We start from the raw sequence: 17,951 nt of genomic DNA on the forward strand, positions 1-17,951 counted from the left end.
CAAAGAAATCTACAGATTTAATGCAATCCTTGTCAAAGTACCAACAATATTTTTCAAAGAACTAGAACAGATAATCCTAAAATTTGTTTGGAACCACAAAGGCCCTGAATAAACAAAGCAATCTCGAGAAAGAAGAACAAAGCTGGAAGTATTACAATCCCAGATTTAAAGACATACTATAAAGCTGTAGTAATGAAAACAGTATGGTACTGGCACAAAAGTAGGCACATAGATCAAAGAGCCCAGAAACAAACCCGTGTTTATATGTCAATTAATCTATAATAAAGGAGGCAAGAATATACAATGGGAAAAAGTCACTTTGATGAATGGTGCTGGGAAAACTGGACAGCTACATGCAAAAGAATGAAAGTGGATCATTTTTGAACACCACACACAAAAATAAACTCAAAAGGGATAAAACAAGACCTAAATGTGAGACCTCAAACCATAAAACCTCTAGAAGAAAGGCAATAATTTCTTTGACATTAGGTGTAGAAAAAATTTTCTAGATACATCTCCTCAGGCAAGAGAAATAAAAAACAAAATTACACTATGGGGACTACATCAAAATAAAAGCTTTTGCACAGTGAGGAAAACCATCATCAAAACAAAAAGGCAATCTACTGAATGGGAGAAGATATTTGCAAATCATGTATCTAATAAGGGGTTAATATCAAAATTACACAAAGAACTTATACAACTCAAGACCAAAACAATGAATAATCTGATTAAAAATGGGCAGAGGAAAAAAAAGAATGGTATGCAACCATAAAAAAATTACAATTATAAGGGGCACCTAGCTTGCTTAGTTGGTAGAGCATGTGACTCTTGATCTTGGGGTTGTGAGTTAGAGCCCCATGTTGGGCACAGAGCCTACTTAAAAAAATGCGCAGAGGACCTGAACAGACATTTTTCCAAAGAAGACTTACACAAGGCCAACAGACACATGAAAAGATGTTCTGCAACACTAATCATCAGGGAAGTGCCAATCAAAACCACAAGGAGATATCACTTTGCACCTGTCAGAAAGGCTAAAGTCAAAAACACAAGAAATAACAAGTTGTCGGAGAGGATGTGGAGAAAAGGGAACCCCCCTCATGTATTGTTGGTGGGAGTAGAAATTGGTACAGCCAATGTGGAAAACAGCATGGGGCTTCCTCAAAAATTAAGAATAGAATCACAATCTGATTCAGTAATTCCACTACTGGGTATTTACCCAGAGAAAACCAAAACACTCATTTGAAAAGATACACACACCCCAAACTTATTGCAGCATTGTTTACAATACAAAGATATGGAAGCAACTCAAGTCCATCCATACATAAATGGATAAAGATGTGATGTGTATGTATTCCACATAATGGACTATTACTCAACTATAAAAATGAAGGCGATCTCGCCATTTGAAACAACATGGATGGACGCAGAGGGTATAATGCCCAGTGAAATAGAAAAAAAAAAAAAAGAGGGGTGTTAAATGATCTGGAATTTCCTAAGAGAAACGGGAAGAGGGTAGGGCAGGACCCTCTAACCAAGCTCAAACCCCTCAGCCAGGTGCTTCTGGCTCAAAGCCCCTGCTCACAAGTACTGAACTACATCAGAGGCAGGATATCACCAGTGAAGGAAGAGGAGGAATGCTGTGAGCTGCCCAGCATTTAGTAGGTTCTATACAGGTAGCACTTATATAGAACATAGTGTGCCTCATGCACTGTGCTTTACATATACTAATTCATTCTAAAACTCAAGACTCTATGAAAGAGGTGCCATTGTTAGCCACATTTGACGGATGTTAACATTGAGGCCCAGAGAGGATAAGTAATTTGTCCAAGGCTATACAGCCAACAAGTGGTAGAGCTGTTTCAAATGAATAAATGAAGAAGAGAGAAAGAGATGAGAAAGGTCACTGAGGGCTTAGGAATAGGCAAGCCAGGTGAAATGGAGCTGAGGAGAACCAAGGAGATGGCCGTGCACGTAGGCTCTGACATGTCTGGAGCCTGTGGGACACGGGCAGCGCTCTGGAGCCCACCTTGCAGATGTCTTGTGCCGTTCAATGGCCTTTCATACGGAATGGCCCGGTACAGCTCGGACACCAAGGGGCAGTTCAATACATCTTTAGCTGCCGGCTGCACCTCTCTGTGCTGCTGTTCTCCTGCATCAGCTGGAGCTGTCTGCCTCTCTGATTGCCGTGTGCAGTGGTCACTTTTCCATCTCTCCATTTGCCCACTTGTCCATCTGCTCGTCCTTCATTGTGCTGGCCCCGCAAGAGGACGGAGAGTAGAGGAAAACCCCAGTTTTCCTAACTGTCTCCCATAGGCGTGAAGCATAGATGGAATCACTTGATAAGAACGAATCGGGATGCTCTTCTCCATTGCAAATGTCCTGCCTCCCCAGAATCCTATTTAATACCCCAGCGGAGGGAGGCAGGGAGCCAGTGGTCTCACCTCTGATTCTGCGAGCAGATGAGTTGACAGGAAAGAGCCTGAATTCTGGGCAGCCACAGCTTGGGCACCCGGGCAAGGTGGCTCAGTGTCCCCTTCCCCAACTCAGCCTGGAAGCAGGGCTCAGTGAAAGGCCTAAATGAGGAGGGACAGAAAGAGGGGCATCTCACCCTAGACTGAAACGGTATGAGAGCATACCCACTCATTCCCAGAGTGCATACCGTACTCTCTGTCTTCCCTGTCTCATACCCCACTACTGGGTATGAGAGCTGCAGACACACTTCAAATCACTGGGCTGTAGAACCCAAGGTTGCTTTTTGAGGCAGTTGATGGAATAGCATTTCACGTGGGAAGGGCAGACCTTACTTACATTTGATCAAAAAAAAGTTCTCTTTGGTACATTTTAAAGTGTTTCCTTTCCTGCTCTGCCTGCTCAGATTCCCTCCTGCCTCTGTCCTCTCTCCTCCCCAGAGGTGTCCTCTTGGATGCAGGAGGACAGGGAGAGAGGAGACGCTCGGTGGGCCTGGGGGTCTGGGCTGGGGGAACTGGGGAGGTTTTGGCTAAGATGGGCTCCAGGGGCACTGAGAGGGGTAAGGGCAGTGGATGGGAGTGCCGAAAAATAAGCCAACAGACACCCTGAGACGCATCACAGTGGATTTTCAGTCTCTTTCACTGTGTTTGGGAAATACAAATAAAGGACTTGAGTTTTGTTCAAGTTCCTTTTGGCCTCTGAAATGTTCTTTTAACCATGACATTGCTCCAGGCCTGAAGCCCGTGGGTCACTGTTTTACAAACTGTGTTCTTTTAACTAATCTCATGGCAAAGAAATCTAAAAAACACACATTGATATTTGCCTGGTGAGTTCCCCGGTTCCTGAGACTAGGCACTGATCGGCCTCATTCAATCATTTATTCATCAATTCGCTCAACAAGCTCTTAACAAGCACCCAGCAAATTCCTCCCCCAGCTCCCCCCAGCTCCCCCAGCTCCCCAGCCCCAGTCCTGGATCCTACAAGTCACCAATTGAGCTGCCTCCTCATTTTCACGCTCTTTCCCCACCTCCGGGTGCCCTCAAGGCATACCCACAGGTGTCCCAACTGGGGTCCTCAGGCTTGAAGACATTGTCAACCTTTCATCTGTGCCTCTAGTCAGATGCCATATCATAACTATTTGTTCACACGTCTGTCTTCCCTGTCTGACTTTGAGCATCTCAAGATCAAGGGCCATGTTGTACTGAGCCTTAAATCCCCAGGGCCCAGTACGGGATCTGGCAAGTATCCTCTGAATAAGTATCAGTGAATAATGGTAGAATTTCAGAATGTCTGTTTGGTCTCCTTCCATCAGCCAGCCAATCAGAACACATCCTTCCTAGGTGCATACATGGCACTGGCTGTGAGGCCCAGGCAGTAAACATGGCGGATTGGGTCACTCTGCCCAAGAGCTAACAGCTTCTTGGGAGACTGACCGGCTTCTTCTAGTCTGAAGATGGGGGCCCTGTGGTGGGGTGGGAGCTAGACTGGGGAAGGGTTTCTGGAGGAAGTGACATTTGAATCAAGTGGAAATAGCTAGAATCATCAGTTTTCAACACTGGCTGCATATAAAAATAACCTGGAGACAGGGACTCACTCCCAGAAATTCTGATTCAGTTGGTCTAGGGCGAGGCCTGAACGTCATCTTTTTTTAAATTAATTAATTAATTATTTTTTTAACTTCCTTGTTGATTCTAATTTGAGAGGCCAGGGTAGAGCCTCATTAAGCTGTATAAAGGTGGATATGGAGGTAGCTGTGTGTAGTGAGCAAGAAGAGCCTTCCAGGCCCGCATGTGTGAAGGTCCTGAGCTAGAAAAGAGCACAGCATAGTCTAGAAACTCAAAGAAGCATAGGGAGGTGGAGGCAAAGACTGGGAAGGAGGCAGCATCTCAGCTCTATGCCTGCATCAGGACACCCCAGGTTCTACCAGCTACGTGGAAGGCTGCCAGCTACAGGGGAAAAGCAAACTTCCTAGGCTCCAGCCTCCCACGTGCGAGCTGTCACCTCCCTTGATGACAGCCATGCTCAGTGGTGGCTATCTTCTACTGCTTACAGGCTGCTGGAGGAGGCACTGTGACAAACACCTAGCCAGGTAGGGGCTGTGCCCTGTGATGGCATCAGGGTGACCATCGGTTTCTGCAAAGGCTTAAGGTGGCCTTTCTACACTATCCCAGACGCTGATGGAAGGGCACCCGGCTGTATGTGTTGGGCCCCAATCCAGACCACCTGAGTCAGTGGGGCTGGTCTCACTGGCTGGTGGGGCCAGTGAAAAAAGACATGAGATACTGGAAGCCAGCTGATACAGTGGGGAAAGCGCGTGCTTTTAGAATCAGAGAGAACAAAGTTCAAATTCTAGCCCTGAGACTTTGCCATTTGAAGCTATACGGTTATGTAGCTTTGCAGAAAGAAGACCCAGTTTTATTTTATTTGCACAAGGAGGCTGACGGTACCTCATTTGTAGGCATGTGGAGGGTCCAATTCCGTAGATGGAAGACTGTCATAGTGATGATGGGATAATGGTGATGCTGCTGCTGCTATTTCATTCTTTGAAATTACGTTGCAATTCATAATCATGGGATGACGTAATCTTCAATTATGCCCATAATTGATCATAAATACATTCACATACTATACTTTGGTTGATTAAAAAAGCTCTTTATAAAAACAGTGATGAGAACACTCTGCCAAATGTTTCATTGTTAAATTGATTTTGTCATGCCTTTCTGCTCTTCCCAGAGGGGATGATAAATACTTTCGATGGTGAGATGTTTGAGATAGATTTATCCTCAAATCTATATCTTAATGAATCAGAAATCAAGAGATAATAACAGTAAGGGCAATGGGGTATCGGTAATCTCTTAAGGCTTTTACATATATTGATTTTAATATGAGTGACAAGTTTTCCAGGTAAATATTAATATATCTTCATTTTACAAAAGGGCCAGTTCCTTAGAATGAACAAGCCCCAAGCTTCTTCTTGGCTCGTCAGCCATGAGCAGGGGTGTCAGGAAGCCACCCCCTAGATCCTGCCCCACTTCCTTCCCAGCCTTGAAAACGGCATCTGCTCCAGAGGCCCAAAGGGACTCCTGGGTAATGGTGAGCTGAAGAGAAAGAGGACCCCAGCTGGTCGTCTGCAGCCCAGGGAGCTCCAAGAGCCACAAGGTAGGAGCTGCTGTCCTTGGAGTGGATGCAAGCATGCCTCTGGTTTTCTTGGGGTTAAGTGCTCATTGTTGTTCTCTTGGTGCTGGTCTCCACAATGGCTTTCTCTTTGCTCAGTCCTTCAGCTCAGCCTCTCACGCCTGGGACTGCCTCTCCCCGACGAGCCCCCACAGGAAATACAGGTGATAAGCTCTTTCACTTTCAAGCCTCAGCGATGCATTCACAAGGATCTGAATTCCATTTCTGCTACTCACAAGCTATGTGGCTTCAGCAAGTTCCTTAACTTCTCTGAGTTCTAGGTGTTTCTTGTGTGAGGGAGGGATAATCTATCCCCCATTTAACTGTTCTGAAGTTTGAACGTGGGAATGGATATAAATATGTCTTGTACGTTGCAGGCACACAGTAGGTGCTCAATAAATGTTCATCAATTCCTCCTTCTTTGGGCAGGTGGAGGCCAACATTCTCTTCCATGGCAAGAGCTTCCTGGCATCTTGAAGTTCTTGGGATGTACTGGTTCAAACACAGGCAAACTAAAGCTCAAGAATTGAATGCTGTCTGGCTCTCAGTTTCTAATGAGATTCAGAGTTCTATAATTCACCCTTTTTTAAAGCTTACCACATCTAAGGATGACAGACTCACTCTCCTCTGGGAGACTCACTTCTCTGGTTAACCCTGTCACCACCACATTGACTTGTGGTGGTGGGGGCGGGGGAGGGATGCTTCTCTAAATGGCTCTAAATTAAGGCTGGACTCACAAGCTCCTCATTTATGTCTTGCAGACCAGTCATGACCAGGATCGGACATGTAACATGACCACTACAGACTCTGAGATAGCAACAGGGAGACTCAGGCAGTGCTAGGAAACTGGCGAATCTGGTTTGGCTTCAGTTTGGAGTCCTCATAGCTGCCCCCATACTGTTACAGGAAATCCTTGGCACCTACCCAGCTGTGAGACGTGCACCCATGTGACAAGGAGTCAACTTTCTTCTCTCACCCAAAAGAGCCTTCAACTAAAACAGACTAGGCTGAAGAGAGAGGCCAGAGAAAGGAGTTGAGGGCCAGTAGAAGGCCCATCGTTCAAGTCCAGTCTCTTCTAATGACTAAAGTTGGGTTTTGCCTTTCCCTTTGAAGGGCAGCCTGGTCTCATTTCTGTACAGTCATGGCTTTGCCAGATGGGAGGGAAGGAAGCAGGTTTCATTTTATGCAACTGGCCAGATCAGCTGGCGATGGCTTGCTGGGGCTCTGTGCCGTGGGTACCGAAACTGCGTCCAAGCTCCACAGGAAGGCGTGCTGTCATTAATTTGTGATGTCTGCCACGGGTATGGGAGCGGGGAGTGGTAGCCACATGCCACACACTTGTCATCCCTGCCTCGTAGCAGAAAACGTGCGTATTATGAGTCCACGCCCCTAACCTCAAAGGTGTGTGGATGCGATTACACACAGAGCCTTCTCTTCTGCCGAGAACGTTGATGGAATCTGACATAGAAGAGGAGGCTGGGAACAAAGGGCTGGGGAGCCTAGAATTGTTCTCAATAACACAAGGAGAAAGTACAGGAGTCTTCATGCTCAGTTGGAAGGAAGGAGATGCGGCTGAGGACTGAGAATGGGAAGAAAAGAGAATCTGTTATGGGGCTGGTGTGAGGCTAGAGAGCTGTGTGGTAAAGCAGACAGTGAAAAATCCAAGCCAGTCAGAGTGGGAGGTTGGAGACCAGGGGAGCAGTTGGGGTGACAGGCTTAGAACCAGACTGCCTGAGTCTGACTCCTCAGCCCTGCTACTTCCAGGCTGTGTAATCTTGAACAAGTTTCTTATCCCTTCTAAGCCTCCGTTTTATTTGTAAAGTAGGCATAACAATATGTCTAATCCATAGGGTGATGGAGACCATCAAATCAGGTCATATATATACAGTACTCACACGGTGCCTCCTATGATGATCAGCACCCCATAAACGTCAGCTTTTGTCATTTTTATTTATCACACACAGTGCCCATTATTCAATATGAAACTAACACATTTCTGAAATACGTACCCCTTCTTTGTCTCACCAGCAAATTTTTCATATGCTTTCGTAGGCTTGGTGTGAAAGGGACGGGGTTCCCAACCCGGAAATATGATGCAGAATCAACACGGGCATGTGGGAAGACGACCATTCAACTAAGGAGGCAACAGCGTGTGACGTGAGGCTACTGTGCCAATGGCTCTTTTACCAGGACCCCAGTCAGGAACTGACTGAAATTGAGGAGACCTTTGGTTTTCCTCTGGGTATGGAAGGTGGAGTTCAAGCTAATGGTGTCTGGCCCTGTGAATGGAGAGGGCTCCGGCTGGCATCGGGTTACACGTACACGAAATCAGGCAGTAATGCAGCCAGAGGAGGGCACACCAGGCTAGGGAAGGTCCAAAATGCATAGTCCGCTTGCCACTGGACTTCGGGTGTGAGTGTCTCAGGCATGGCTGATGCAGGGAGGTGCTGCTGTACGGAACCCTTGTGCCACAAAGGGAATCCCTGAGCCAATGGTACAGCGTCATCACCAGAACGTGACTACATGGAAAGGAGGCTCAAGGGCAGGACTGACCGGTGCCTCTGGGGTGCCAACTGCGCAGGGTCACACAACATCCCTGCAGCTACTTGGCACATGGTGGCTAGCAGGAAGGACAGACAGGGGCCATGAGGCTCACTTGGGGTCTGAAAGGTTGAAAGGCAGGTGGAAGGATAATCGCCACTCTTTCCCTGAGGACACAGGGATCTGTCTGATCCTACATGCAACAATGGATCTTACCAATCAGTTTCTATCAGACCATCCCACTGCCTGGCTCCTGGGGCCATCCTTGAAGTGTGGGTGGGAAACGAGGCCTCCTTGGGAAGGCTGCCTCTTTACTCTGAAATCCAGAGGGACTCTGACAACAGCAAGTACCCTTCTGGCGTGGGATCAGCTGCCAATCATAATATTGCTCTTAATCGCTTTGGACAACAACCTTCTGGTCTTTGATGGTAGGCAAACTAGAAATCTAACATCTATGCAATCATTTTTTTTTTCTATTATCTTTGCAATGAACATGTTTTTTTAAAAATACACAGCAAAGGTTCCTTCCCTTCAGAAGTTTAAAAAATAATGATTTTTAAAATGCCAGAAACTATCATCGAGGCCAGAGGTAGGAGACATGTATGCGGCTGCCATGGCCCAGTCCTCATTCCCATACCTGTGGCAGACATTGCTAACCAAGCACAAAACTCTTCAACTACATTCCAGGCAGCCCTGGCAATCGATCAGGGTTTGACATGTAATTAAATGTGCTTTGCTCCATGATCATCCCTCACGTGACAAACAGGAGAACAGGGTTCCAATCTGACCTTTGCCATTAATCAACTGTTTTCGTGTCCTTACCCATTATATGAGACAAATGTCACACACCCTATCTAACCACAAATTCTCATTTGAATCGGATGGATGAAATGAAATAACATGAAATTAACAATGGCATCTATTAAATACAAGTGGCGGACCTCTGCTCAACATTTTCACACTTGCTCTCTTATTTACTGTCACAATAACTGCCCATCCCAGGCATAATCGCCTCAGTGCTTGGCACATAAGGACGCGGAGACACAGCACATCTAAGGACCTTGTGCCGAGTCATACAACTGGTAAGGGACAAAGCCAGGATCACAACCCAGGCCCACCTGGCCTTCAAAATCCTATTCTGCCACACCTTAGTTTCAAAAGCCTTCGGACAAGTTAAAAACACTGCACAAACAAAAGATACTCACGCCTCTTACTTTATAGGCTGTTTTGACTTCAAATCATGTCATCAAACCTAGCCTCAAGACCTACACTGCAACAACAGCCCCAGAGTGGAAGTAACCCAAGGGTTCATCAGTGGGTGAAGGGATACATAAAATGTGGTATATCCATGGGCTATACTGTGGGATATTATTCAGCCTTAAAAAGGAATGCAATTCTGACACCACACTACAATGTGGATGAACCTTGAAGACACTGTGCTAAATGAAACAGGCAGACAAGAACAAATATGGTATAATTCCACCTCTACGAAGTATCTTGAATAGTCAGATCAACAGAGGCAGAAAGTAGAATGGTGATTGCCAGGGGCTAGGAGTGGGGGTGGGGGAGTAGGAAGTTTATTGGTTAATGGGTCCGGTGTTAGTTTGGGAAGATAAAAAGTTTTGGAGATGGATGGTGGTGACGGGTTAACTTATCTTTTTAAAGTTCTATTTATTTGTTTCTGAGGGCAAGGGAGAGAGATAGCAGGAGAGAGGGAGAGAGAGAGAATCCCAAGCAGGCTCCTCCCTGTCAGCATGGAGCTCGATGCAGGGCTCGAACCCACATTACCGTGAGAGCTTGACCTGAGCCAAAATCAAAAGCTGGAGGCGTAACTGACTGAGCCACCCAAGCACCCCTTACGTACATTTTACAATTTTAAAAGAAAAGACTGATACTGCGTAAAAGCTCCGTTTTCCCTCAGTTATTAGAGATTTGCACAGAAAATGGCTATTATTACCACCACCATAATCAGAAGGCAACTCTCCATTCTCTACTGGAGCCACGCCCCTTCACACTCATATCAGAACCGTGTAGCAGACATATACGGTTTAGAAATTATATTCAATATTGTCATTTTACATTTAGAAAGCAAGCAGAGTTACTGATCACTTTTGTAACATGCCCTGTCCAAATCTTCCAGGCTGGACATGGGTCCAGGAGGCTGAGAAACCCTGAGTTGAGGCGTCTGAGGTTGGAGGTAGCTGGGAATCTCCGGCTTCGGTTAGGATCTGCCATCCCCTCCCCCATGTGCTTGCCTTTCTCTCCTCCCCAGGGCCCTGCAGACCTCCAATTACTCCTGACATAGCCTAGTTGCACTGTCGCCCACTGTCCACTTGCTTTCTTCCAGACCCCACCTCTTGTTGCTGCCTGGATATCAGGTTCAAGAGCCTGTGAATCACAATGTCCAGGCCAGGAAGTGGTGAATGACCGTGGTGACTCACTCCATGCCACACCTGCAGAGGGACCAGACAACACAGGTGATGAGTTGCAGATGATGGCCCCACCTGCCAAAGTGGCCCACCCTGCTGGGCAGCCCCTGGGACGCAGCGAGCTGGCGAGGTCAGCATAAAGCAAGCCTGTTTGCTCCTGTCCTGTCCAACAGGGGTGTATGTCTGGCCTTTGCTGTGCTGCCTAACCTGATATTTTCTGGGGCACTGGACCTGCGTTTATTTTGAACAGCTTCTCCTGCCAAACTCACGCAGGGGAAGGGAACACAAACACAGGGAAAGAGGGACGCCTGCGGTACTCACTCCAGAACATTTTCTTTCCAAACAAGACTTGTTTGCCTTGCAAGACTCAATCTCTTGATGGCAGACAGAAAAACTATCAATAGACTAATAATAATGACAATAATTCTTTTTTTCACATAGTTCTCGCTGTATTCATGTATTATATCAAGCACGTTATCCAAAATAACTCATTGAAACCTCACAACAACCCTGTGAAGGAAGAACTCTATCTTATTGATGTGGAAACGGAGGCCCTTGGGGGTTGAGTCACTTGAGTCACTAGCCACTGGGCTAGGAAGAGGGATGGTCTTGATTTGAACTCAGGGAGTCTGGTTCAGGCCTCTTGTCTTCAGTGTCTTAAGGAAACTGAGCTTTAGACCAGGGACACATCCTTGTTTCTACCCTCTCTCTCGCCTTAAAGGCCATATCAGTCCATCAGCTTGTTCTAATGATTCTGCCTCCTGAAATACATCTCAAATGTGTCCCCATCTAGTCCAGGCTGCCATCGCCTCTTGCCTGAATCCCTACCATATCCTCTTAAGAGATCTCCCTCCTTCTGCTCCGACACCCTCCCGCCAGTCTACTTTCCATACCCACACCAAAGGCATTCTTTCATTACGAGAAACCGAAACATGTCGCCAACCTGACCTAACTCCCACCCAAAACCCTTCTCTGATAGCTTCCCACTGCACCACACCCTTTCCCATGGTGCACAGGACACCATCTAGCCATATCTTGTGCTCTTTTTCTCCCTCGCCCACCACCCACTGCACCTGAGCTGGCCTCCAACATTTGCCAAGTTTCTTCCCAGCACCTGAACTTCACATGCATTCCTCTGTCTCCTGGGTCTTGCTGGCTTCTTTTCATCCCAGAGATCTCTGGTTTAAAGTCCAACCCCTTACAGTCGCCTTCCTTACCTCCTTATCCAACTAGATTCTCCTCTATTTCCTTCACGATGACACAACTTGAAAATGTATGCTTACATTTCTTCATTTCTCCTTTTTTTTAATCCATCTTACCCACTGGACTATATAAGGTTCACAGGATCAGAGGTGTGTCTGTTAAAAGTCACTGATATAGTTTCATGGCCTAATTTCATGACAACAGAGCACTCTTGAACACTAGGTATGCATTTATAGAATGTTTTTACTGATTTCTGCCTCCCCTAGGGCCACTGGAGAGATGTACCTGGTTTTCTGACTCCACAACCCTCCTCTGGCCCCAACGGAGCACACTTGATTGTAAATGTCAGCTCAAGTCTAATCAGTGGTATTCTGGTACATCGGCTCTCTGGAAAAAAAAAAATCCTTGATTTGTAGCACTTGCTGATTTCCATGGTGTAATCACTCCCACTGTAGCTGATTTTAAGCAACCAACATAATGCAGCGAATGCAGAGTTGGAAAGAACGAGTGCAATTAGCTCTTGTGAGACAATAAGAGCCCACATCTGCACGTTGCTGGGGTCATTGGTGCTAGAGCCCATCTGATCCTCAGTAAGGGATTCAAGGACTTTGACTTCCATGCTCAAAGGGCTCCGCATGAAGCATCCTCTTTGCCAACTCCACCTTTGGCCAGGTGGCATGGTTCTGGTGCTATGGCTGGTGGTTCAAAGTTTGGACTTGGGTATCCGTAATCCACCTCCCCTGCCTCCCAGCTATGTGGCCTGGAACAAATCACACAGCCTTCTAAGACTCACTTTCCTCATATATAAAATGAAGATAATAATGGTACCTATGTGGTTGTCATGATGATTAAGTGAGTTTCTCTGTGTAAAGTGCTCACTATAGAGTAGCAGTTAAAAGCCTAAAGTTGGAGTCAGACAGCCTAGGTTCAAATCCTAGTTCTGCCATTTATTGGCTGTGCGACCTTGGGAAAGCTACTCAACTTCTCTGTACTTCAGGCATCTTAAGTTGTAAAATGGAACAGTATCTGCCTCATAGACTTGCGGAAATGAAGCGAGTTCACAAATGTATAATGTCTAGCAGAGTAAAAACTCTGCTGCTATTGTTTGGGACTAAATGTCAGTAGCACATATAAAAGTCCTTAGCATAGTACCTGGCACACAGTAAGGGCTTGGTAAATAGTAGTAGCTTTCATTATTAATAATACCTGATGTTGGACTATGTTCCCAGTCCAAGTCCTCGGCTGTGCCCCAGATCTAATATATACCACTCAGTGCTTCTGTCCTTGATCTAATGATGTATCCAGAAAGCTGCTCTGTTACCCTGGGCTCCTCTCCCTGAGGAGGCCTTACTGTTTGGACCTATTGTTTATCTAACCCTCTTGGAACACGGGCTCTTCTTCATGCTTCCCTTCCTCACTTCCTGCCTGCCCTGGAGCCTCAGGGCAGCCGATGAAGCTTGCTTGAGTGTTGAGAGACATGAGCACCGTCTTTTATGCAAGGTCCTCCCCATCTGGTCTAACCTGTCTGCTGTCACCAACTCACGTGTTCCTGGCCCTCTCGGGATACAGGACTGGAGTGCGTTCAGAGAGCCTACGAGGGTGGGCAGCACAGGATGGTGGGAAATGGGCAACAATTCAGACATAGGCGCATTTCCCTCATATATAGAATCCACGTGAAGATCAGCCCCGGATGGGGGCATAGAGTCAAAAGAACACAGACATTGAAAATTGACCTGAGTTCAGATCCTCAGCTCCATACCTACCCTCTCTGAACCTCACACTTGTTTTTGTACCTTTTTGCATATTCGATGTGTAAAACAAGTTCTACCTGCTCAGTGGAGACGTACAAACAAGCTAACAACATACTTATGCACCTGCCGTAAGTTATGTCCTTAAAAAGGAGTGGCCATGATGGTGGCTCTCCTAATCTGCCCTAGGCTCTCCCCCTTTTTCTGACTCTAAATATTGAAAGTCTAGGTTCAGTCCTTGGCCTTACTCTATTCTACTCATACTTGTGAGAATTCCCCATGGATTTCTTACAGTCAGATTTATATCCCCAGCCCTGACCTCTCCCCTCAGCTCTGGATCTGGAGAGCTAACAGCACCACTTGGGTGTCTAGAGGGTGTCTCAGATGTATCACAGTCAAGACACAACTCAGGTGTCCCCCTCCCCGCCACGGGCCTTCCCTCCCTGGCATTCTCCATCTTGAGTAAATGGCACCTCCATTCATCCAGTTGCTCAGGCTGAAAGCCTAGGTGACAGCCAGTAATTCCTCTGTCTGCCAGACACCCCACACCCAAATCATTAGCAAACACTGTCCGCCCTACCTTTAAAATACAGCCTGAATCTGGGGCGCCTGGGTGGCGCAGTCGGTTAAGCGTCCGACTTCAGCCAGGTCACGATCTCACGGTCCGTGAGTTCGAGCCCCGCGTCAGGCTCTGGGCTGATGGCTCGGAGCCTGGAGCCTGTTTCCGATTCTGTGTCTCCCTCTCTCTCTGACCCTACCCCATTCATGCTCTGTCTCTCTCTGTCCCAAAAATAAATAAAAAACATTGAAAAAAAAATTTAAAAAAAAATACAGCCTGAATCTGATCACTTCTTAGCTTCTCCCCTGTCCCCACCTCAGTCCAGAGACCATCAGCTCTCTCTCTAGAGCAGTGCTTCTCTCTGATTCCGAGTCAGTGGGTCTGGGGTGAGGCCTGAAGGTCCGCATTTCAAGCACACTCCCAGGTGCGGTGGGTGCTGCCCGGTGCCCGAGTCATATTGGGAAGCACTGAGCCTCTGACAAAGTCACCCTGCTTCCTCTCTTGTCCACTTCCTCAGCAGCCAGGGGCTTGACATTAAAACGTGAAGCAAATAAAATCGCTCCCCTACTCAAACCGCCCCCCCGACGTCTTCCCTTCCAACTTGGAGGGAAATCCCAGCCTGCAAGTCTCAGCCCAGTCTGGCTCCCTTGCTCACAGCACTTCACCACAGAAGCCTTCTTTCTGTTCCCCAAATGAACCAAGCTGCCTCCCGTCTCCAGCACTTTGCATTTTCGGGTCCCTCTGTGAGATCAATGCTGAGCTGCAGAGTCCAGTACAGTGCAAAGCTCCATGAAAACACGTAAGATAGACTCTCTCCTGAGATGGGGGATGGGACTTCGTCCCTGAGAATCGACTCTGCAGCTGCTGCAGCCATTTTCCCTGGAAATTTGGTGCCTCCACACAGTCCCTCTGTGCTCTGTCTTCTGTCATTTGTTTGCTATTTGGAGAGAAAGGTAGCTGGAGACGGTGATGTGAGATAACCAGGGTGCAGCAGGGCCACTGACACCTTCGAGCCCCTACTCAGAGAAGTCTTCTCCAGGTAACCCCCCCCCCAGCCCCCATCAGACTCCTGACTCCTTAGAAACCAGGAGAGCAGCTGGACAATCTTTCCAGCCAGTAGCCCAGAGGAATGGGAAGCTGCCGTCTGATCTCTGCAATCCCCCCTTAAAGGTCTGTCCTGTTGGGTCATCCAGAGGGTCTGGGGCCAACCTGCTCAGATTCAAGTCCCAGCTCTGCTAGCTAGGATTATGTCACCATGGGCAAGTTACATAAGCTCTCTCAGCCTGTGTTCCTTGTCTGTAAAATGGGTACAAGAGTGGCTCACTACCTCCCACGACCAGAAATGTGTTCATGCACGTCGTGGGCTTAGAATGGTGCCTGGCACGTAGTAAGCGCCCAGCAAGTGTTCGCTATTATTGTCATGCCTCATTATCTCTGATGTCTTCCAATAATGCGGCACCCAGGGCGGCAGAGTTGGATGGGAAAAGCGTGAGGTGATGCCAGGCACGTCTAGCTTTTGAATCCCAGCTCTGCCTGTCTGTAGTTCTTTGGGCAAGTGGCCGCGCCTCAGTTTTCTCATCTGCACAATGAGGATATCGATAGCAACATCCTGGGTACACGAGGAGTATTCATGAGCGCACAATCTAAAATGCCTGGCACTCACTAGGGATCTAATAAATGTTAATGTTCTCCCTCTTGTCCTCCTTTACCTCCCTTTGGAGCTCGCCTCTGCATTCACAGTACTTTTTTTCCCCTCTTTTACTGTCACACTGAATAAATGAATACATTAAGTTAGCGCGAGCAGATACTTTAAGAATCCAGGCTGGTACATTTCCCAGGTTTCACTGCCATCCATCATGGAACATTAACAAGAGCACTTAAAGAAACACAGCGCATCAGAGACAGAGTGGAGCTCCTCCTTGGCTCTGTAGTTCTTGTGCCAAGTGTCACATGTTATTAAGGCCGAGGGCAGGAGAGGCTGAGACGAGGGGGAGCCTGAAGCAGAGCATGGAAAAAGAAAAAGATGATGACCAAGGAGGTCCCTTGTGCAGAGCTAGGGCTCAGTGCCGGGCGGCCTCCTGCCTTCCCCAGAGCTTTGCAAAGAAAAACCCATGCTTTGTAGTCTCGAAAGAGGTGGGGATGGCATAAATACTCATCAGCAGGAAGCTAGTTAGAGAAATTATAGTCCGTGCAAAGTATGAAATACTCTGCTTCCATCAGAAGGAAAGAAGTGAATTTATATATGCTGCTGTGGAAAGCTGCCAAGCGAAAAAGCAAGGTGGAGAACGCTCTGTATGGGATGGTTCCATTTATGCTAACAAAGCTCTATAGTTGGATATGGACATATATGCATGTAAATGCATGAGCTGTGCACCAAACTGTTAATAGCGGTTACCCCCGCGCGGGGGGAGGGGGGAGGGCATCCAGGGCAAGCATGGAGGCTGAAGCCACGCTTCTGCTTTGTACCACATATACACGGATGCTGTTGGTTGTCGCATGCATGTAGTACTGGGGAAGTTAAGGGAGGGAAAGAGAAAAAGGAGACGAAAACCAGTAATTCTCTGTCCACAAACCCAAAAGCACATCCAGTCAAGGATGTTCAGGGTCTGCAGGAAGCTTGGTCTTGCACTCACATCACGGTTGATTCAGAGAAATGTGCAGGCACACACATCCCTCGCTGCCAATCCTCGGCCTGCTTCTTGGGCACCTCTGCAGGTGGGGATTGGGGCTGGGATTGGGGCTGCCGTGACCCAGGGCTCCAGCAGAAACCCATCCTGTGGCTCAGCCGTGCCTGCTCAGGCCAGAGCAGCCCCAGGAGGAAGCTGGTCCCAAAGAGTGCTTGCCCAGCCAAGACCCCTCCAAACATTCCCTCCCAGAACCCCTGGTCCTGGTGGAGACTCTGGATGAAGGCTTCTGTGAGCTGAGATCATAGGGACACAGACTGTATTTTTCCCAGTAAATTTCATTTGACTTGTTGATATCCTCGGTTCATCTTTGCCCGGTCGCTCCTTACTCCAGGATGCTCTGTGGTCCACCACTGCAACAAGGTACATGGAATACAAAACAAAGCCTTTACCCCGGCACTCAAGGTCCTCCAGGATCTGGCCTAACCAGACACTCATCCTTCTAGGTCAGAAAGAAAGCATATCCTGTTAACACTTTGCGACTCATCTTGCCAGAAATGGTTTCTAGAAACAGATGCCATCTGTCAAAGCTGCCATCTGCCCCGTCTTCGCTCTGAAGCCTAGAGCGGATAACCAGCCAGTCTCCCCGCCTCCATTTCTCCTTTGGATCATCCGCAGACTCTTAAATGAAGCCAGAAGGGTAATGCCAATTAAAATGGTAAAACAGGTCCCCACATGTGGAGCTTTGACCTTATGCCACGAGGTGTTCAGTGCTCCACAGATATTGTCTCACTTATTTCTCGGTGAAATTTCAGTCGTATCACGTGCTCCCTTTACAGATGAAGAAACCGAGGCCCGGCAAGCATCGGGTGAAAGGGGGTTCTTGACCTCTCAGCCATACTCTTCAGCGGGGGTTCACGGCTGTGTGGGCACCTGTGCAGTCACAGTGGCCTGCTGAGGTGCGCAGTGAAGGATATTCAGTCGAGCATGTCCTGTGTATATGCCACACAATGTGTCCCACTGTGCGCAACACGTCCCAGAGTTACTCATCCCTCCATCCCACAGGGAAGTGCACCTGAGCCTCCCTTCCCCCGGTGGGGCCTGGCAGGTTGAAAATGCTTGAGTCAAGCTCTTACTTCATTTCTGTGCTCTTACAGGGCCCTTGAGAAAAGACATCCTCCCCCATGAGCTGTAAAGAATGCCT

At 47.6% G+C, this 17,951-nt stretch overlaps 1 protein-coding gene across 1 annotated transcript in view; it reads right to left on the reverse strand.

Annotated features, from left to right (window-relative positions):
• Positions 1–12,435, reverse strand: part of LOC125929036 (uncharacterized) — a 54,337-nt gene extending 41,902 nt beyond the window's left edge. The window contains exons 1-2 of the mRNA XM_049639924.1: positions 12,102–12,435; positions 10,264–10,637 (exon numbers count right to left, since the gene is read on the reverse strand). Coding sequence (XP_049495881.1) covers positions 10,264–10,637; positions 12,102–12,435 — 708 coding nt within the window. The remainder of the gene's footprint in view (positions 1–10,263; positions 10,638–12,101) is intronic.
• Between the last annotated feature and the right edge of the window lie 5,516 nt (positions 12,436–17,951).

This window comes from Panthera uncia, chromosome D1 (assembly GCF_023721935.1).
Source record: "Panthera uncia isolate 11264 chromosome D1, Puncia_PCG_1.0, whole genome shotgun sequence".
Taxonomy (NCBI): Eukaryota; Metazoa; Chordata; class Mammalia; order Carnivora; family Felidae; genus Panthera; species Panthera uncia.